The sequence below is a fragment of the Phodopus roborovskii genome, unplaced genomic scaffold (assembly GCF_943737965.1).
Source record: "Phodopus roborovskii unplaced genomic scaffold, PHOROB, whole genome shotgun sequence".
Lineage (NCBI taxonomy): Eukaryota > Metazoa > Chordata > Mammalia > Rodentia > Cricetidae > Phodopus > Phodopus roborovskii.
Window position 1 is genome coordinate 18,162,609 of NW_026126409.1, and position 22,301 is coordinate 18,184,909.

At 42.8% G+C, this 22,301-nt stretch overlaps 1 protein-coding gene across 2 annotated transcripts; it reads left to right on the top strand.

Moving 5' to 3' along the window:
* Nucleotides 1-1,201: 1,201 nt before the first annotated feature.
* Nucleotides 1,202-20,818, top strand: Thsd1 (thrombospondin type 1 domain containing 1). 2 transcript variants are annotated; one of them, XM_051182088.1, is made up of 4 exons: nt 1,202-1,340; nt 4,313-5,269; nt 15,386-15,544; nt 19,310-20,818. In XM_051182088.1, exons 1-4 carry the CDS (start codon nt 1,283-1,285, stop codon nt 20,689-20,691), a joined length of 2,556 nt encoding a protein of 851 aa, XP_051038045.1. In that variant the 5' UTR covers nt 1,202-1,282; the 3' UTR covers nt 20,692-20,818. The 2 variants fall into 2 exon arrangements, with proteins under 2 accessions (XP_051038045.1, XP_051038046.1); XM_051182089.1 differs by lacking the exon at nt 15,386-15,544.
* The last annotated feature ends 1,483 nt before the right edge of the window (nt 20,819-22,301 follow it).

A 22,301-nucleotide genomic window follows, 5' to 3' on the forward strand; every position in this document is an offset into this window, starting at 1 on the left:
TCTAACCTCACCTTTTTTGGATGAGTGTTCCAGTCTTTGGTTGCTATTGCACTAATCTGGGTCCCCATCTAGTGTGACAGCTGTAGGGTCTTCAAGTCCCAGCCAAGTGTGGTAGTTGTGGGGTCCCTGGTAGGGAGTAGTTCTGCAGGTTCTAAAGAATGAAGATGGGCAAGAAGGAATGGAAGAAAGGAGTATCAGGAAAGAACAAGGGGGACCAAGAGTGTAGAGCAGGAGGCTGGCTCCCTAGTAGGCTGGGAGGTGGGGCCCAGGCAGGCAGGGGAGACTAGATTGGATGGGATAAAGAGATCAGGTAGCCAACTCCAGTCCCATACATGGATCCTGAGTATCTTTTTAAAAGGATTCATCATTTGTACATAGCTCCTAGGGATCCAGAAATAAAGCAAGCAGATAAATACACCAACTTGCAAGCAAGTGTTAATAACCCATTTGTGGGAGCCATGTAATGAAGACTTGGGTATACATAGTAGAGTATGAAGTGACAATTTGGAGACTTTTACTAAATTTATTAATGTGAGATGCCAACATATAAGCAGTATATTTTACACACACTAGCTGTTAGTTTCGATATTACCCAGATTAGCTGTTAGCTTCAATAAAATGAAGCAAATAACATTCTCCCCATTTCAGGATGTGCTCCAGAGGTGCAAGGTGGAGGTGTTTTGTAGGAAAATCTTAGCACAGAGCATACCTGGGTGTTGTAGGCCAGGTAATTATAGGCCTTTGCTCCAGGGAAAGTCGGTGTCTTCTCTGTCCTTTGTTTTTAATGCTTCCTAGAAAGTTGGGGTTCTTAGAATGGCATTACCATTTAAAGACTTTATTCTTGTTTTTAATTATTTTATCTTTTTATATTTATAATTATTTATTTTTATGGTGTGTGTGTGTGTGTGTGTGTGTGTGTGTGTGTGTGTGTGTGTCTACTTGAGTATATGCCACATGTGTGCAGATGTCCTGAGAGGCCAAGAGAGGAGCTGGAGTTAGCCAGGTGTTGTGAGCTACCCAACATGGGTGCTGGGAACCAAACTCGGGTCCTCTTGGAAGAGCAGTTGTGCTCTTCATCACAGCCACCTATCCAGTACCTGACCTTGTGGTTTGTCTGAACACATGGCATTTGTGGATTTTATGGCTCTGTGAATCACATTAAATGGTATCATTGACTTTGAGTTTCTAATTTCAGGTGATTTGGGAGAGAAAAAGAAAGCCCACAATTTTGCCTTGAGAAAGGACATGAGGAGTCTACAGGCCTGGGATTTTACTGACCAGAATGAAACCGATGTTGAAAGACCTTTCACCTTTCTTGCTGGTGGTGCTCTGTGACTATGGTGAGTGTGGTGAGAACACATCAAGCCGTTGGTATCAATTGGGAACAAATGCACTGGTGTTGGTGACCCTGTGTGGGAGAGGCTGGGTGGGCCAACTGAACCCTCTTGAAGCCATGAATGACATTGTCACCCTGGTGTCTCAGGAAATGCTGTATGTACATCAAAGATTTTGTATGATTGATTCAATTTTCAATTTAAATGTATTTTTTAACTAAACAGAAATAAAAACAAAACAAAAGCCTCACCACTATTAAGTAAATGAAAACAAGGATATTACATGTATTCCCCCTCCCACCCTCTTCTCTTCTCTCTGATATGGGCAGAGGCTAACCACATAGCCCTGCTGACCTGTTATGTGCTGCATATGCCTCTGTACCTGGCAGGAAAAAAAAAAGGTATTTTCATACTCCTCTTTGCCCCTTTCATGTCTACTGGATATAGATGAGATCTACCCTTATGGGTTATCCATATGTGTGTACACACACATGCTTATAGGAATACTCCAGTAACTTTAAATTCTGAAATAAATAGGGGAAGGGGAAATAAAAGAACAGAAGAAACAAACAAATGAAACAAAACACTAGAGTGGTATTAGGATGTAGTAGGGCCAGATTGTAGTTTTTAAAATGAGAGTGTCTTATCCACTCTCATTCTCCCACTAGGACCCATCCGTTGCTTCTCTGTTCTCCTATTCCAGCTGGACATGAACATTGCTTTCATTGGTGGCTCCCATTGAATCAGAATCTGGTCAGCCTTGTTGACAGCCTCTGTCATTTATAATAGACTGGATCACTGGGCATGATACATGCTCATAATCCTAGAATTTGGGATGTAGAGAGCAAGAGGATTGCTACATGAAATCCTAGCTCAAAACAAAGCACAGCAAACAAAACAACCCCACTCCTGTTAGTAAATTGTTGGTTAGTTTGTGTCAGCATGACAAAAGCTGCAGTCATTTTGGAAGAGTGACTCTCTATTGAGAAAATGACTCTATAAAACTGACCTACAAGCAAGTCTGTAGAACATTTTCCTGATTGATGATTGATGTGAGAAACTGTGGGTGGTACCAACTTTGGGCTGATGGTCCTTGGTTCTATAAGAAAGCAGGTTGAGGAAGCCAGTAAGCAGCACTGGCTATTTTTAAGTTTATAATTATTTTTAATAATCCACAGCAACTTGTATTGTGCCATTTAAATCAAACTATTTTTCTGGGTGTTGTATATCTATTTCCCCCAAATACCTAAACACCAGAATAAGTCATTCAGTTATAAGCTGAAATAAACTGTTTCCTCTCCAAGTTGCTTTTGGTCATGGTGTTTTATGACAGCAATATAAAAATCCTAACTAAGACATTAAGGAATCTTAATCTTAAGATGCACTGGAGAACACCCTGACCCTTTCAAAATTAAATTAAAATGACTTTAGTGGGGCTGGAGAAATGGTCCAGCAGTTAAGAGCAAGCAAGAAGCCTGAGCTCCATTACCAGCATCGGTGTCAGGTGGGCTTAAGATCATCTGACACTCCAGGGGATGAAATGTGTCTGTCTGTGTAGGCAGCTACTGTCTCTCTCACCCTCTCTCTCTCTCTCATACACACACACACTTAAATTTTTAAAAAATCTTTAAAATTACTTTTGTCTCAGTCTTAATCCCTTCCTTGACCTATGATAAGTGTGAGAGTCTCTGACCACTAGTGTATACGCCTTCCTCAACTCACTTTGTCTCCAGATGCAAGGGAATATCTGTCAACTTCCCCCCCTTTCCCTAAATGAAAAAAAAAAAGGTAAATTTTATCCTGTTATGATGTTTAAGTAATATGATCAAGTATTCAAAAATCTATCCAAGTTTTATAAATCTTACTTCAATCTCAGGTAGGAAAAAGATGAGGTACTGATTGATCTATATGTTGATATATCCATGTGCTGATTCTAGTAATCAATAATTATATACAGGTAAGGGGAGTTTAAAGATGGTAAGTATAAACAAATATATCCACCCCTCCAGACAAGTGCAATATGATATGCATGTACAATATGTGGATGGGGTATATACAGTCAAAATAATAAATTTTAATTATGCAACATTTTTCAAACCAAAAAAAGAGGCCCTGGCAGTTCTTTCATTAGAGAATAATGCCTTACACAGCAATGGGGCAGCTGATTATTGCATTGCCAAATTCTGCCTGCTTTGATAATGTATTTGGATCCAGTTCAGAAAGGAAACAAAGATTCTTATGTGCCAACATTCTTTGTACCATTTCAACTGCTCAGTTGGGTCTCTTCTTAAAAGATATGGTTGATCATAACTGAATGGTACTTGGGAAATTAGTAGGCATCTGCCATACCAATGCAGTACCAGTTGCTGTATGTTATTAAAGTTTCCAAGGACATGCCTAGTTATTTCAGAAATGTTCATACTATTAAGGATGAACAACAAAAAATAAATAAATAACATTTCTCATCCATCTAAAACTCTCCTTTTCACCCAAGTGGAGAACACTGGTTCTTTTACTAGTAAAAATTCCTAAAGGCTTATCTTGAATATTGGACAATAATAACTTTGAAAAGAATTTAAGTATCTTACGTTTTAAACAATCTACAGCTATTTGTATTTCGCCATTTAACCAAACTTTCTCTGAACACCAGAAAATGATTAAAGTGGGAAATGTAAGGGCCTGAATTTTAAGCCTGGGGATTGTCAGTTATTCTACCTTCATAGGTATTCACTGCAGTTAGATGCTGAGTGCTGTAAATTCAGATTACTTATCACTGTTTACCATTTTAAACGTAAGGGTAATGAGAGACCATAGCACTTAGAAAGGAACAAGTTGGGTGTTCAACCTCTTAGTTGCTTTGTTTCGTTCTATAATATCCTTGGCTTTGTTCCACATTCTCTAGTGTCTAAAAAGCAATCATCACTGATAGTCCTGCTCAAATGCACGCTTTAAAATACAATTCTGCCATTTCCTTCCAGTCCTTGGAGAAGCTGAATACCTCTTCTTGCAGGAGCCAGTCCACGTGGCCCTGAGCAACCGAACAGTGTCGGTGGGTTTCCACTACCTCAGTGATGTTAATGGGACACTGAGGAACGTGTCTATCATGCTGTGGAAGGCCAACACCAATCAGACTCTTACCACGAAGTACCTCCTGACCAACCAGTCCCAGGGAACCCTCCAGTTTGAGTGCTTCTACTTCAAGGAGGCCGGTGACTACTGGTTTGTAATGATTCCGGAAGTGATAGACAATAGCACCCAAGTTCCTGCCTGGGAGAAAAGTGCCTTTCTGAAGGTAGAATGGCCCATCTTCCACATAGATTTGAATAGGACAGCCAAGGCTGCAGAAGGCACCTTCCAAGTGGGCCTTTTTACCACTCAGCCTCTCTGCCTGTTTCCAGTGGACAAGCCGGACATACTTGTGGATGTGATTTTCACTGACAGTCTTCCAGAGGCAAGAACAAGGGGACAGCCACTGGCCATCAAAGCCAGCAAAAGGACGGAGCTCGCTCAAGGCCAGTGGGTTGAGTTTGGGTGTGCACCAGTAGGGGTGGAAGCCTATGTTACAGTGGTGCTGAAGCTCTGGGGTCAAGACTCAGTCATTACTTCCACGGGACCTATTGACCTGGCCCAAAAATTCGGATACAAATTGATGACGGCACCGGAAGTCACGTGTGAATCTGTGGTGGAGGTGATGGTCCTACCACCTCCTTGTGTCTTTGTCCAAGGACTGCTTGCTGTTTACAAAGAGGCCCCCAGACACGCAGAGGAGAGGACTTTTCAGCTTGCTGAGAACAGCCTGTCCCTCGGACAGAGGAGAACAGTGTTTAACTGCACCTTGTTTGATGTGGGGAAGAACAAATACTGCTTTAACTTTGGAATTTCGAGGAAAAGCCATTTTTCTGCAAAGGAGTGCATGCTAATTCAGAGAAATATAGGTTGGTATGGAGATTTTTCAGCATTTAAAAATCAAATCAGTACCTTTATTTAATCAAAATTAATACAGTCTAGGTGAATTGTAGTATTCATGATTCATTCTTCAGACTATTCCAATTAGCATTGTTATATTTTCCTGAAAAATTAAGATCATATTCAGCATTCAGTTTCTTTGGGAGACTGGTTTGGGGATCCCCAGATACCAATAAAGCATAGTATTCCTATAAAAGCCACACACTACTTCCTGTAAGCTCCAGTTCATCTCTAGGTTCCTTATAAAACAGTACAATGTAGTTCTGTGTAAGTTGTTACACTGCATTGTTTGCAGAACAATGACAAGAACAGAGTCCATGCATTTCAGTCCAGATGCAGTATTTTTTTCTGAACATTTTCTATCCATAGCTAGTTGAGTCTATGGGTTCGGGGGATACAGAACTTGTTGGGGTCTGGGGGACCATACAGCTGTCTGGCAATCAGATTCACATAACCTCTTTAGGTTTTCTTTTTTCCTTCAAAAACTATTAGTCATCAGTATCTCCAGCTAATGATGAAGGCTCCACTCCATGGTGCTCTTGTTCAGGTTAGCCACAGATGCTGTGAGTTCTTCAGTTCGGAAGTCTTGTCCCAAAGACACTGTTTCACTCCTGGCATCCCCAACTTCAGGTTTCTACAATTTTTTACCCATTCTGTCAGGATTGGCCTTGCCTCTTAGGGGTGGTACTATAGTTTCTTTCATTGAAAATAGATTTTTTTCCATAAACTATATTCTTATTATGGTTTTCTCTTCCTCTACTCCAATTCCTCCCTATCTTCCCTTCCACCCAAAATCCACACCCTTTCTTTCTCTCATTAGAAAACAAACAGGCATCTAAGGAATAATAATAAAATAAAATAAGAGATAAAACAAAAACAAATTGGAACTGGGGAAATAGAAACAGAAGAAAAAGAGCCAAAGAAAAAGCCCCAGAAATACACGATTGTACACATACACATACACGATTGTACACAAAGGAATCCTGTGGAAACACAAAACCAGAAGCTGTAATGTGAAGGACCTGTAAGGTTAAACAAACAAACAAATGCCCTGTCTTAACATTATGAGACAAAGAACCTCCAAAGATGCTGTTGAGTTCATTTTGTGTTGGCCATCTACTTCTGGGCATGGGGCCTGCCCTCAAGAATGGTTTGTTTCCCAAGTGAGACTAATTTTTTCATTTGCAAGTGGTTATCAATGGGAGTTGGCTTCTGGGTTAGGGATGGGGACAGGTGTCCACTGGACAGGTGTTCACTTCTCCTTTCAGGTTTAGGACTCTATCTGGTGCAGATTTTTGCAGGTCCTGTGCATGCTGCCACAGTCTGTGAGGTCATATGTGTATCAGTCCTGCTGTGTTTAGAAGGCCTTGTTTCCTTGGTGTTCTTCATCCCCTCTGGCTCTTACAATCTTTCCACCACCTGTTCTGCAATGTTCCCTGAGACCTGAGGGGAGGAATTTGATGGAGACATCTCATTTAGGACTGAGTGTTCCAAAGTCTCTTACTCTCTGCATATTGTCTGGCTGTGGGCCTTTGTATTTGTTCCCATCCACTGAAGGAAGAAGCTTCTCTGATGATGGCTGAGCAATGCACTGATCTATGAGTATGGCAGCTTGTTTTTAGGAATCATTTATTACGACAACCCTTTAGAGAACAGTAGTATTTGGTTTTCCTCTAGGTCCCTGGCCAATCTAGTTTCACAGGGTGTGGGCTTATCTTGTAAAGTAGGCCTTAAATGGAATAAGATAGTGGTTGGTTACTCCCACAAGCGATGTGCCACTACTGCATCAGTGATGTCTTGCAGGCAGGTCACCATTGGAGATCCAAGAGTTTGTAGCTGTTTTGGTGCTTACCTTTCTCCTTTGTTAGGGTACAGAGAACCTTCCAGCACCATAACCACTAATCTGTAGGGATGGAAACCTGAGGAGGTGAAAACACAGGGATCCTGGGGCTTACTGACCAGCCAGGCTAACCTAATCAAGAGGCCTTGGGAGCTGGTGAGAAATCATGTCTCAAATGAAAAACAATGGTGGTGGTTCTTGAGAAATGACCCCTCACATGGATGCGGAGGAGGTCCTCAAGTTACTGTAGCAGCACTTTACCTACAAATCCCCCTGCTTCTCATGACCACTCTTTCTGAGGCACTGACCCACCAAATCTTGTTACTCCTTTGTTTTGGAAATGGAATAATGTGTTATCCCTCTCTGCTCTTCTAAGTATGTCTTAGGACCAAAGGAAACAGTACATTCTAGACGTTGGCAAGAGGGACCACTTGTGGTCTTTACATGACTAATTTGTTCCCAGTACTGTTCCAAGTGCTTTTTTGTGAATATTAACCAGTTTAGGCCTTGTAATTCTGTAACTTAGGTTCATTATGTTATCAGTTTTATAGGTGAGGAGGTGAAGGCATGGAAAAGCGAAGTGATTTGCTCGGGATGTTTAAGTGAAAAGCTGAGTAGACTATGAACTGGGGATCTCACTCATAGGTAGAAGGTTTGCCCTGAGCTCTAGTCTCAGGACCACAAAACAAATGAGACCAAAGGTTAAGCAGTCTAGCTTTTATCACTGTTCTGCCATCATCTTCCATACTCTGTCAATTCCGATATAGGACAATAAGTTTTCAGCTTGGAGAAGATTCTGGTTTTCCCCCCACTTCCTCATTTATCCTATATTGGATAGCTCATTTGGAAAACCATAACTGTTTGTGTGTCCAATAGCCAAGGGTGAGCACTGTCCAGTAACCAAGGGGGAGCACTGTCCAATAGGCAAAGATGAGCCCTGTCTAATAGCCAAGAGTGAGTACTGTCCAATAGCCAAGGATGAGTACTTCCAATAGCCAAGGGTGAGTACTGTCCAATAGCCAAGAGTGATCACTGTCCAATAGCCAAGGGTAAGCACTGTCAAATAGCCAAGGGTAAGCACTGTTCAATAGCCAAGAGTGAGCACTGTCTAATAGCCAAGAATGATCACTGTCCAATAGCCAAGGGTAAACACTGTCCAATAGCCAAGGGTGAGCACTGTCTAATAGCCAAGGGTGAGAACTGTCCAATAGCCAAGGGTGAGCACTGTTCAATGGAAGCAAACCTTGCTCTGCAAAGGGAATGGAACTGCTTTCCTGAGGTGTCCCTGCTTTCTCATTCACGCCTGGAGGTTTCTGTAATGCATGTTTTCTTTAGTTACCTTGGTCTCTAAAGCACAGCGTCTTAGCAATGTCAACAGTTCATCAGCTTTGCTCCTTCAAATGGTCTTAGAATCAGAAAAGGTTTTCCTTATCGCATTCCAGACAAATTTTGCTCATTCAGAGTTGGTATCTCTCGTGGTGGCTGAAAAGGCATTCTACCTGGCCAGACAAGCTTGTTTTAAATTATGTGTGTATCCACAGACATCTAAGAGGGACAAACAAAATAACCTTTCATTCACAAAAAACTGGTCATCTTGCTTTTCATGTGTGATATAGGAACTTTAGAAGTCTAATAATTTCTCATTTTACAGTATTTTCCTTAAAGTTGCTTGATATCTTCAGGGATCTGAAGCTTATGGTGTTTAAATGCTTTTCCTGTATAAATTTGATCACTGCTTTAGTTGATCTGGAGCTAACTCCTGTTTAGTTATTTTGATTTAGAAGTGGATTTTTAAAAGCTAGTTTAAATGTTTAACTTCTTATTGTTCTTTGAGGCATGATTTTACTTTCAAGGGGAAACAGCCAGAATCTTGTGGGTGTGGACGTATGCACATGTGTGTGTGTTAGGGCTGATGGATTTGTATGTGTGCACATGCATATGTGTGAGAGAGCTGGTGTTTTGTTTTGTTGAGACAGGGTTTCTTTGCATCTTTGGAGCCTGTCCTGGAACTAGCTCTGTAGACCAGGCTGGCCTTGAGCTCACAGAGATCCTCCTGCCTCTGCCTCTCAAGCAGAGCCAGTGTTTTTGTCGAGAAGGTACCTGCCTCCTTCCAATGACTTCCTCTACTGCTCTCCTCCTCCTCCTCTTCCTCCTCCTCCTTCTTACTGTCCTTCAACTAGGGTCTCTTACCTAATCTGCAGCTCAGTCCCAGGTAGGCTGGCTGACCAGGGAGCTCCTGGAATTTGCCTGCTTTCACCAATGCCAGTGTTAGAATTACAGGCTTAGGTGGCCATGCCTGGCATTTGCACAGGTGCTGGGGAGCTTTGGGTTCAGAGCCCACATGGAAAAAATGTTCTTATGCCATGAGCATCTCATAAGCCCTAAATACAGCATTTTTAAATGAGTTCACTTGGTTTTTTTACATTAAGACTCATGGTTTTGTTTGTTTGTTTTAAATCAAAACTGATTTTCTTTTTCTGATTCCCACTAAAGGGATTGTTGGGGTTTTTTTGTTGCTGTGGTAGTTGTGGTTGTTTTTAACAAATTACCTCATGTATTTAAAGAAATTATGGAAAGTCAAAATAATTTTTAAAGAGACTATAACTGAGTGTTGTTTTTTTTAAATCCAGTTTAACAGTCTTGCGCTTTTAATTGACATACTTAGAAAAACAAGGGATTATTGCCTTTTGTAATTCTCCATTTCATGGTATCAAACACAAACACAGTGATATGTTGATTTAACTTTCTATTTAGATCTTGTACTAGTAGAATTTCCAGTAGATTTTAAGAAAATGAATCACATTAGGTGAACACAGAGATTTTCCATAGGAGATTCCCAGAGCTTTACAGGCACAGGGGGACTCAGTGACTGAGCTGCTCCAGAGCCGTGTAGACAAAGCCAGCTCTTTGTTCTTCCTCAGGACGAACTACAGTGTGATCCAGGAGGCACAGAACCAATATTGTGTTCACTTGGATCTCTGTATGGAATATCATTACCACATCTCAGTTGATGTTGGTCCATGATGCTCATTTATAATGATCATACTCTTGTGAAAATCCCCAGAGACTTAATTACCTTAACGAACTCATCTTCCATGACTCACTCCAAAGATTGCACCACTTGGCTCCCCTGAGAACACATCTGCCCTGCTATTTTCCTTATGTTTTTGTAGTGCTTTGTGTAGTAGTAGCTGTGTTAGAAGTTCTTGTCCAGGATGGATAAAGAGACATTATTATATAGATGTGTGGTGCTATAGAATCAGATAGATACCGGGGTTGGGTGGGTATTGACAGAGAACAGGTTGGGATTATTTTCAATAAGAAACCAGTTAGTATGTGAGGCAGTGGTTTCACATCTGTTTCAAAGAGGAAGTTTGAATTTATCAACAGTATTTTTATCTGGAAGATTAACTCAATGGAAGATCAGTTGTCTGTATGCCAGAGGCTCTGGGTTCCATCCCTGTACTGGAAGGGTGGGAAGAAAGCTGTCTGAGGAGAGTTTGTGAGTATTGTGAGGTTCTATTTATAGGTGGATCTGCCTCTAGGATTGTTAATAGTAAACTGACTCATTTGTCCTGCATTGTTCTTCTGTACCCAGGTAATGTCCCCCATTCTGCAGCTAGTTTTGTCTTTTGTTAATATAGACACTCCATTTCCTTTCAATGTTTCCGAAGCATATTTTCTTCTGTACTGTTACTTTTGACAAAACTGTTTTTAATGTGTGCATTATACTTATTTATATGTGTTTATATATATAAAGTTATTGGTTTCAAACAGCATGCACACACATGTATATACACACACATATGTCTGCGCGTGTGTACATACACACACACACACACACACACACACACATACACACACACACATACAAGCTTGGATCATGTCAGATTTTTAATCTAATTTAACAATCTGTTTTTTTTTAAGTTAGTACGTTTATGCAATTTATGTTTACTATTATTATTACATATTTGGATTAAAGTCTATTTTTCTGGGGTTATATAGATCTTTGTTTCTCTCTCTCTTTTTTTTTTTTTTTGTAGATTAGTTGAAAATTTACTTCAACCATGATGTGAGTTTATGATTTATACCTTAAAATATTTTTAGTGATTTTCCTAGAGGTGTGAATATAAATATATCCTTACCTACAGTCTATTCAAGAAATAGATTTGGTTTTTTCCTTAATAATGTTATTTTAAATAAAGTATAATTACATAATTTCTTCTTTTTCCTTTTCTCCCTCCAAACCCTTCCATTCTCCCTTACTCCATCTCAAAAACATGGCCTTTCTTCTTTGATTAGTATTGCTAAATGTGCATATACATCTCCATATATACACATAAATACATAACTACAACCTGTTGAGTCTGTTTAATATTATATATAATATTATTTTTATATATATATACATATATATGTATATATATGACGTCAGGGCAGACAAATTGTTGTTAGATAGTCTTAGGGGCTTATCTCTGGGGGGGACTAATTCTCTTAGCAGTTGTTAGTTGCCTGTAGTTCCTTTTCTAGGCATGGGGCCTTTCAGATTTCCCTTTTTCCTGTTAGCATGTCTATGAGCATTTTCATTACTTGGGTCATGTTTAGGAAGCCACGCTGCTGTGATGTCATAGTTGTGGCTTCCCTGCCATTTCCAGGAGATGCAGTCTCACAGATCTTCTGGTCCTCTGACCCTTAAAATCTTTCTGCCCTCCTTCCATATGTTCCCTGAACCATGGGTGCAGGAGTTGTGTTGTAGATGTATCTACTGGGCCTGGGTACCTTATGGTCAGGCGTTCTCTACCTCATGACCAGCTGTGGTTTTCAGTGGCGGTCCCCATCTGCTACAAAAACAAGCTCTTTGATGAGGGTTGGGATTTAAACTTCTCTCTGGGTATAAAGACAAGTATTTAGAACACAGTTAGGAATTACTCCACTCTAGCAAAGTGGCAGCAGTAGGTTTCCATGACTTCACTAGTCCAGGATAGTCAACTAGGTCTCAGTACCAGTGCTGATTTCCCTCTTGATGAGCAGGCCTTGAGTCTAATTGACAGCTGTTGGTTGCTGCCAAGATAGAGTGCCACTACTGCACTCTAGGGACATGCTGGTCATGGTGGTTCTTAGGCACCACAGCTGGGTAGGACTGTTGCCTCCCTCTTTGGAAGCTTGCATAGCACTTTTTGGTATTCTGAAACCTAGTCCTCAGGGTGGAGGAAGCTCAGATACAGATCGAATTTTTCAGGTTCAATGTCTGAAGTTCATGTTATCTTCAGCAAGAGGGACTCGTCTTCAACCTTTAGGAGGCAGCCAAGGGCAACAGCCACAGCCTATATTGTTTTGGGAGTCTGTTGAACTCACCTAACCAACAATTCTCATCCTTGGTGATGAGTTTTAGGTAGATGTTTATGGCTTTGGGGCAGAGCATTGGCAATCCAAGTGTAATAACTTCAATATATATATATATATATATGTATATATATATATATATATGTGTGTGTGTGTGTGTGTGTGTGTGTGTGTGTGTTATATAATCTTAGACAAATATAAAATAATATGTTTTCTTAAGACTTTTCAAATGGAAGAGAAGAGACTTTAATTTTAGTTTGGTTTTTGTTAGTTCAGCAAGGTCTCATTCCTGAACCTTCCCCTTTCCTTTTGTCCTGATTAACAACCACATCCAGTTGTGAAGTTGAGCTCCTACCAATGGAATGAGATGTAGTCACCACCTATGTTAAGGATAAAATACAGGAGCCATGGTGGACTTCATGTGTTGCTAGCCCAGTTTGGGTTCTGGCACACACCATGTTGGTCCTGGGGCTAGAACTTAAGTTGTGAGGCTTGGCAGTGCCTTTCTTGCTGAACCATCTCACCAATATATATTGCTAGGGAGCTGGGAACATGTGTATCATCCTACATGTGGGCAGGCCAGAGGACAATTCTGTGTCTGTTCTCTCCTTCTACCTTTACCCAGTTTGAGGGTAGAATTCAGACTTCCAGGTTTCATGACTAGCACCTTTATCCATCAAGCCATCTCAGTGACCCATGTTTTCCTGGTTTGTTTTTTCTTCTCTTTCTGTATTCTTCCTACTTGATGTTTTCTGAGCATTTTGAATTGTCCTTTAGTATCTTTATTCATTTTGGACACTCTTAAGACATATCTTTTCAAGTAATTTCTCCCTCCTTCCAGAATCCCAAGTAGGTGTGTGAGAGCCTAGCAGACTGTTGCCCACAGTTGTCTGTGCTTCTCTCTCTCACCTCATCCCATCTTGCTGTCTTAGTCCGTTTTTGTGCTATATAAAATAACAGGATAGCTGAGTGTGGGTAATTTATAAAGAACAGAGGTTTGTTGCTAAGTCTAGATGCCAGGAAGACCAAAGTCTAGGAGGCTGTTTCTGATGAGAACTTTCCTGCTATGTCATTGGGGGAGCAGCAGAAAAAGCAAAAGTGCACCTCCCCAGTCTTTTAGGATGAACTTAATTAGCACCATTCCTGATGTCAGAGCCCTCAGGATGTAAATACTTTCCATTAGGTGGAACCTCACCACACCAATGCACAGGGTGGGGTTGGGGTATGTGAAACTCCTACTGCATGCTTTTAGGGGTACATATTCTACTCAGATATCATTATGTTTCTGCTTGAATTATTTCTAGTTTCCAACTCCTGGGAGTTGGAAGAAGGCTTTCTTCATCTTTGCGGCTGTATTTTGTGGTTCTAGCATTTCAGTTAGTATCCTTAGCTTATAGTGGGACATTTTCATGAGTATCTGTATCTTGTTTGACTTTTCCACTGATGTCTAATTTAACACATTAGTCGTGGGTATTTTGAATTTTGTTTCCAATATACCTAATATTCTAAGTCATATCTGAGTCTGATTTTATTGATTACATTTTTCTTGCTTTTTATATGCATCTCAGAATTGCTTGAAATAGTAGACACTGAGGCAAATGTAATTTATTTCCAGAAATAGGTATACCCCTGCTTCCAATAAGCTATTTTTGTGGGTTTTTTTGGGTTAACATGGTAAGGAATTGGGCTGTGTTTGAGTTGTTCCTGTTGCTCTGGCAAACCCTTACTGTATCTAAGATTTCAATATGTGTCCATACATTACTATGTGTTTAGGGGAAACATTGTGCTGCCAAAGGGATTTTCTTCATGTTTCTATATGTCCTTCACTTTCCATCTTGGCACCCATGTGGCAGTCAGAGGTCATCCTGTAGGATTTGTGCGTCGATTCTGGGGATTGAACTCAGATCTTCCAGCTTGGTAGCAAGCACCATTATCTACTGAACCACCTTGTCAGCCTTCACATTAATTTTCACCTCTTGCTCTTGACTCTCGCAGGTACCAAACTGTTGCTATCTGAGACGTGGTATGTAGTTTACTAACCTGGAGGTACTACTAATTGCTAATACTAAGCCATTTGGTACTTAACTTACTGTGTCATGGTTCTCTTTCATCTGGAGCAAGTGCTATGTATCTGAATCCCAGGGATGAGGCAGGCTCTCTGATCTTATGTAGTAATGGAAGACCTCCAATAGTGTGGGTCCTGGACATTTTCAGTGCTCCCCCAGTCACAATACAACAGCTGGCCTAACTCTCAGTGTGGTTGCTCTACTGTGTTTTCCCCAGTGGTTGAGACTAGTGTTCTGTAGAGGAGATGGAAGGAAGGAAGGATCTATAAGGTTTGATGTCTTTCTTACTGTGTGACCTTGTTCCTCCAGACACACACTGTGAAGAGACGTTGTCTAGTCCTACACTTGACCTCAGTCCTTCTGGTGGGATCCCTGGAGAAGAGGTGCAAGTGGGCACAGGTTCCCCTTCTTATCTTGTCCCCAGGGGCTCTGTGTTCTCATCCTACTCTCTCAGCAATTCACTCAGTCTTAGATGTGTTTGTCTGATGAGCTTGTGTGGGTGGGTTCTGGACTCTGTCCCAGGCAAACAAGTGTTCCAGCCCCTCTTTGCTCGGAGGGACCTGAACTTCCTTTCACTGCAGGCTGGTCTGTTGCTCTGTGACCTCAGCTTTCTGGTGGGTTGTAGGAATGCTAAGACTGGCTAAGACTGTATACATTATACAGCTCTTCTTTGTTCTGAGATTAAGACTAACACTCCAGGTTTTTTACATCCATGAGAATGTTTTTACTTCTAGCATTTTAAGACCTGAGCTTTGAGTTTTGCTGCTTCGTTTGGGTGCAGTAAAATACCAATTCTTAAGTGACTGGCACTAAAAGCATGACTTATATCCTTGCAGAAACTTGGGGACCATGGCAGCCGTGGAGTCAGTGTAGCACCACGTGCGGGGATGCTGTCCGAGAGCGTCGCCGTGTGTGTCTCTCTTCTTTCCCCTCCAGACCCAGCTGCTCTGGAATGTCCTCAGAGACCTCTTCTTGCTCCCTGGAGGAGTGTGCTGGTAGGTGTTCCTGCTTCCTTTCGGGCCACTCCTCAGAGACCCTGTCAATTAGGCCTGTCTGGGAACTACTAGTCTGTGCTCAGTGAAAAGCTTACTTCTCTGATTGCCATTGTTCTGGCTTTGTGCTTGCTAATCAGAGTCTAAGACTTGGAGTAGTTGGGATAGTAACTTGCCAATGAGATGATGGGATTTAACATTGGAAGTGAGGGAGTGGTACTAGGATATGTCTAAAGATTCAGACGTATTAAGTAATTTTAAAAATACAGAAACAGTTGGTGGAGAGTGTTGCAAGGATCTGTTCTTTCTAATCTGTGTGGATTTCAAGGATGGAACTCGGTCTCTCAGGCTTGGCAGTGGGTGCTTTACCATTTGAGCCATCTTGCTGGCAACAGATGTTTTTCTGGGGGGGTGGGTAGGGTTTCACTCTGTAGCTCAGGATGATCTTGTATTTTTATCCTGTCTCAGCACCTGGAGTGTTAGGATTACAGGTTTACCACCCTGCCCAATCAGTTGCCATTTCTCCCCGTGCTTCTCTACTACCTTAAAACAAAACACAACAAAAAAAAATCCTATGGAAATACATCTTTTTTAGTTTCCCCCTTCATCTCAGAGGTTGTCCAAAGGGGGAGTGTAGACCATCAGTTGTCAAAATGAAGAAAGGAGCTCTGTTTCTTTCCTTTTCAGTGGCCTAAGTTTATTTGTTGCCAGTTCTATCTGGGAGGAGGAGGCAGGGATATTTCTTCTTGCTATCCCCTGTAACCGGACTTTCCTGCATTTTCTGAGCATCGTCAAGGTCCACCCTGATAGCTGCTCAAGGGTATTTGATGTGAGTGGTCCATGGAGATGATCAGTTACTTGAGGCAGGCTTTCTTCCTCTGTGGAGCTGAATAGCACTTACAGTTATGGCAGTGAAGATATCCGTGTTTTTCTTGCTCCAGCCACCTCCTGAGAAGGAGCTTGGTTAGCTGGTCAGCTTTTGCTGAGGTCCTGACTTTTAGATAAAGTTCCTCTGTCAAGGCCCACCTTCTCATACTCTCAATTTCCAGATTCAAAGGCATCCTTAGTTCCATATCCTTCTGGGGTTGTTTTGTGTTAGATGCTTCCCTGTGTTTGGACTTAAGAGAACCTTTTAGCCAAGACCATAGTTACCCAACGTCCTCTCCCAGTGTCCCCATCAGTGGCCTTGTTACTCTGTCTTTCTGTAGACCTTCCATCCTTCCTTTTAGCCTCTGAAGAATGTTATTCTCAAGTTTGTCTTCTTATTGAGACTCTAGCCTAGACTCTTCTTTCTGACTCCAGTTGACCCATCTTCTTTAATGATTCCTTAACCCTATAAAAGAAATGGCATCTCTTCTGAACAAGTAAAGTTTTTTTTTTCTTTTTTTAACATTGAAAGTTTTGCCTGTGCACATACATGTAAAATTCTGAGTGCATGCACGTGCCATGGTACTTGTGTAGAGGTCATAGGATGGGATAATTTGCAGGCATTTGTTCTTTCCACCATGTGGGTTCTGGGAGTCAGTCTCAGAATAGTGTGACAATTATTTATACAACTGTTGTACTATCCTGAGCAACATAGATGACCTAAAAACGTCTTTCAAAGCAGAAGAATGTGTGTGAATTCTATGCAAATATGGCACCTGCAGAGGCTAATAGCCTCAACATCCAGGAGACAATCCTAAGATACTAAGTGATGACAGTACACTCTCTTCTGCACACACTGGGGGAAGGCTCTGGAACATGGAGGTGTGTTGGCCAGGGTCACAAACTGAGGAATCAAGGGGAGTAGGAATCATAGTAAGTTGCCTATCTAAGATACTTTGCCTTTGTATTAAGGTGAGTGTAGTTTTCTAGAAGAGACATCAGCAAGTGGAATTGGCAGTTGTTTTTTGAGGAAATGTGATCATATTTTATGTTCTGGCATCTAACTTCTGTTATATTGGGTGGGTCTGGAAAAGCACACATTGTAAACAAGACAGCTAAGTGATAAAGATACCCCTTCCTGTACACCGAGGCCTGGGATAAATGCTTAGTTGGCTAAAATGGTCATTGCACGCATTTGCTTCTTCCTATTATGTCTGCCTGTCACTCCCTAGAGATGTGAAAATCTGCTTAACATCAGGGCATCTCCTTCACTTCAGGAGATCCAGGGAGAGGATAAAGCAGGACAGGCCAAACCAGCAGCTGTGAAAAACTCATTCCACCTGTGTTTTTCTGAAGCTGCCAGCCAGAGTCAGGAAGTGATGCAGAAAAGAGAGCATTTGTGTGGTGGGTGATGGGAAAGCTGCTATACTCTGTCATCAGCAGCCATGGCCAATAACAGAAGTAAATAAGTCTTTCACTGAATCGAGGACCCAGAGTTTTGTCTGGCTATAGAAGAAAATGCTTCCCAAGCCTGCTTAGCAGAAGAGAGGTCCACATTAACTGACATACCGCTCATCTATCATCAACTTTGCTTCCTGCAATAAATAGTACAGCTCTCTATAACAGCTGATGATAGCAGGGCGGACAAAACAAGGAGTATGATTGGCTGTGGCATTGTGGGGGCGGCGGAGGTATTGCCCACCTGCCCAAAGATGGTATTGCCTACGTGGATTAGCAATCAAGACAATGCCCCACCGACATGCCCACAGGATAATTTGACAGAGATAATTCCTCAGTTGAAGCCCCTCTTCCTGAGTATATCAAGTTGACAGTCAGGTCTTGAGGAAGTTCAGTTTCCTCTAACTCCAGCTCCAGGGCATCTGAACCCTCTTCTGGCCTGTGAGAGCATCCTCTCTCTCTCTCTCTCTCTCTCTCTCTCTCTCTCTCTCTCTCTCTCTCTCTCTCTCTCGTGTGTGTGTGTGTGTGTGTGTGTGTGTGTGTATTTAAAAAATACCAAGACATATATGTGACAGCTTCCAGCTGAGGGTTGGGGAAAGTTGCTCTGTGGGATGGGTGGGCTTCAAGGGAGGTGAGGAAGCCAAGTGCAGCGCCCTCTAAGGGAGATGGAGGAGTCTGAGGAGTTTGTAATCGGGTGTGATCTAGAGAAGAGTAGAACAGCACAGGAAGGATTGGAGCAGGTGGAGAAGGTGAGACTGAGTGACACTATGTAGAAAAGGGAACAGATGCCTGGAAGGACTTAGACTGTGGGCAGTGACTAAGGCGGGGGGTGGAATGGGGGCACGGTGAGGTTAGGTGACAGTGGCATTAGGTTTCCAAGTGTCCTGCAGCAGTACAGGTGGGGACTCCATGGGCTTCTGCATCTTAACAAAACATCGGGGCTGTGGGACACACGTTGGCCAGAGTTCAGGCATGAATGTGACAAACGATGTTCTAGTATTTTCCTCGGGCCATTTTGCTAATTGTGCAAGTTTAGGTACAGTTACCTAAACCATTTATTTTATGTTTCAAGTTTTATACAAGACTTTCCCCACATGCCTCTCACGGGTATGTTTAACTATAGGTTGCCCGTGTTCCTGTCTCCATGAGTGTGTGTGTGTGTCCAGGCCGGGGGCGAGAGGGGGAGGGGTGTTGGCAGGAATTGCTGAGTTGGTTGTGGTTTCCCTGGCCACTTCCCTTCTGTGGTCCCTGTTTTTGCAGGGTTTTCTCTTTACTGGTCACCTCATTTGCCTTCCGCTCTCATTAAGAATCCAAGTCTTTGGTTCTTCGGTTCTTCCCTATCCTCTTTAATTGCTCTGATCACCTGGGGAGCCACTGCAGCCCTAAAATCATGCACAGAAATCAACGTAAGAGATACATTTAACTTTTTTTTTCTTTTTCAAGTTTTCCGGTCACCAGGCCCATCATCTGTTCCACCCCAGGGTCCTGTGAAGTCCAACAACGTCGTGACCGTCACGGGGATATCCCTGTGCTTACTCATCATCGTTGCCACCGTGCTCATCACTCTCTGGAGAAGGTTCGGCAGGGCCTCCAAATGCAGCACACCTGCCCGACACAATTCAATCCATTCCCCTGGCTTCCGGAAGAACTCGGATGAGGAGAACATCTGCGAGCTGAGTGAGGCTCGTGGAAGCTTCTCAGATGCGGGCGACGGGCCCAGGGGGAGCCCGGGGGACACAGGCATCCCTTTGACTTACAGGTGCAGTACGCCAGCGGCTCCTGATGACGAGGCCTCTGGCAGTGAGAGCTTCCAGTCCAATGCGCAGAAGATCATCCCACCCCTGTTCAGCTACCGCCTGGCGCAGCAGCAGTTGAAAGAGATGAAGAAGAAGGGATTGACAGAGACCACCAAAGTGTACCACGTGTCTCAGAATCCCCTGACAGACACCGTGGTGGATGCCACTGCCAGCCCTCCCTTAGACCTGGAATGCCCCGAAGAAGCAGCAGCAGCAAGCAAGTTCCGAATCAAGTCTCCATTTCTGGACCAGCCAGTGGCAGGCACTGGGGAAAGGCCCCCCTCCAGGCTGGATTGCATCCTGCCTCCACCCAGCTGTGCAGTCAGTCCCAGCCAGACCCTGATCCGCAAGTCTCAGATGAGGTCGACCGGTGGGAGAGAAGGCTCATCGGAGAGATGCTACCCCAGAAGTTCCCTCTTCAGGAGGACTGCTAGTTTTCATGAAACCAAGCAGTCCCGCCCTTTCCGGGAGAGGAGCTTGTCAGCGCTGACTCCCCGGCAGGTCCCCGCATGCAGTTCCCGGATGCGGACTTGGGACCAGACAGAGGACAGGTGCAGGCCTCCTAGTCGAAATGCCTATCTGCTTCCGGAGAGATCAGAACACTTCCAAGGGGCAGGTCGGACCAGCAGCCCCTTGGGCCCCCTCTCTAAATCCTACACTGTGGGGCATCCCAGGAGGAAACCAGACACTGGTGATCGCCAGGCAGGACTGGTGGCAGGAGCTGAGAGAATAGAGCCTCACCGAGCTCACAGGGGACCGTCCCCCAGTCACAGGAGTGTTTCAAGGAAGCAGTCTTCGCCCATTTCCCCCAAAGATAGCTACCAGAAAGTCAGTCAGCTCAGCCCTTCTCACTGCAGAAAAGATAAATGCCAGAGCTTCCCCATCCACTCTGAGTTCGCCTTCTATGACAATACCTCTTTCCGCCTCACTGAGGCTGAGCAGAGAATGCTGGACCTCCCGGGGTATTTCGGCTCCAACGAAGAAGATGAAACCACAAGTACACTTAGTGTGGAGAAGTTGGTCATCTAGGCTAAGAAGCTGCAGGACCCACCCAGGGCCCTTTTCCCAGCTGGCAGTATCCACTGCTCACATACTTTCTGTTAACTATATTGTATAACTTTGTGAGAATTAGTTCACCCACAGGTTTCAGTGTGTGTGTGTGTGTGTGTGTGTGTGTGTGTGTGTGTGTGCGTGTGCGTGCATGTGTGTGTGTGTGTGTGTTAACTCATTAGGAAGAAGTTATTTATCCTGAACATTCCTTTTTGTTATTTCTTTTCTATTGGCTTATTACTACTAATAAAATTTAAGGCAAAGGTATGATGCATTTTGGATATTTCCAACTTTGGAATCTGGAAGCTTCTCCCAAAGGGGAGGAGCCTTCTGCTGCTTGACACTGTGTGAATAACTATTATAGAAGTGATCTTGTACCTTGCTTTGTTGTGCAGTAGGAACTTAACAAAGAGCCTAAAATGGGGCTACTTCTTCCCAAGTTTGTTACCAAGATACCAAGGGGCATAATTCCTTTCAGCCCAGTGGCCTAATGACTAATCAACATGCACTTAAATAGCTGAATTTTCTTCTCCTTCATAGCAACCTCCCTGCTGCCACACCCATCCTGCCTTTAGATTGTTTTCCTTCTCTTTGAGGGTATCAGGATGTCGGCCTGCTGGTGAGGTTTCAGATGGGGGAAATCACAGCTGTAAACACAGTAGTTTCAAACGTTAATATTTGTTGAGCTGCCACTTGTGCTATTTTTATTGAACATTAAAATGTGCTTCCTTCGAGGCAGCTTTGGTGATGACTATCTGCTTTGCAGGAACAGGAGGGGCAAGGTTGTCCAGAGCCATCTGACAACCACTCTCCACAGAAGAAAGACGAGCCATGCTTGGGCCTCTCTGGTTTCTTTATTTATCATACCAGAATGCTTTGTTCTTGGTCCAAGCTCCCAGGCCTGTGTGCCAACCTTTGACACAGAGGGTACATGCTCACTTGTCCCTGATCTCCCGGTGAATTATCTATCCAGCAGTGTCAGACTGAGGCCAAAACAGCTTTGTTGAAATGGAGATTCAAAAGGAATACTAAGGGCTGACCTGCTTTCTGTGAAGTGATGTTTACCATCTGCCTAGCTCAGTTTTCTGGGGTGCTCACCAACAGTGATCCCCACCTCTGAGAGAAAAGATGTTTCATACAGTCTGTGATGCACAAGTTGTAGGTTTCAGTAGACAGATTTTCTGCTTCTTTCCACTGTTTCCATGTATTAGCCCTAGTAGCTATTCTATATAGGATAGGGGCTCAATAAAAATAGAGTAATGCCCTAAAAATCAATTATAGTTTAACTAGGATGATTCTTTGTAATACTTCACACTATTAACCATTAAAAAGGAAATATATTCACAACAGATTATGAGATTTCAGTTTATAGAGGTCTCCACAAATGGAAGTTTGTTTTTGTTTGTTTGTTTTTTGGTTTTATGGACTGGTATGCTTCCAACCATCCTCTGAATGCTGAGTGAGGCTTAGCCAACATTTTACTAGTTCTGTGCTTCAGATTATCTTACTCTGTGTGACCTTGACAATCTGGATAAGTGTTATATATTTATATATTTATTATCTGTTTCTCAACTAGCCATAATTATCTG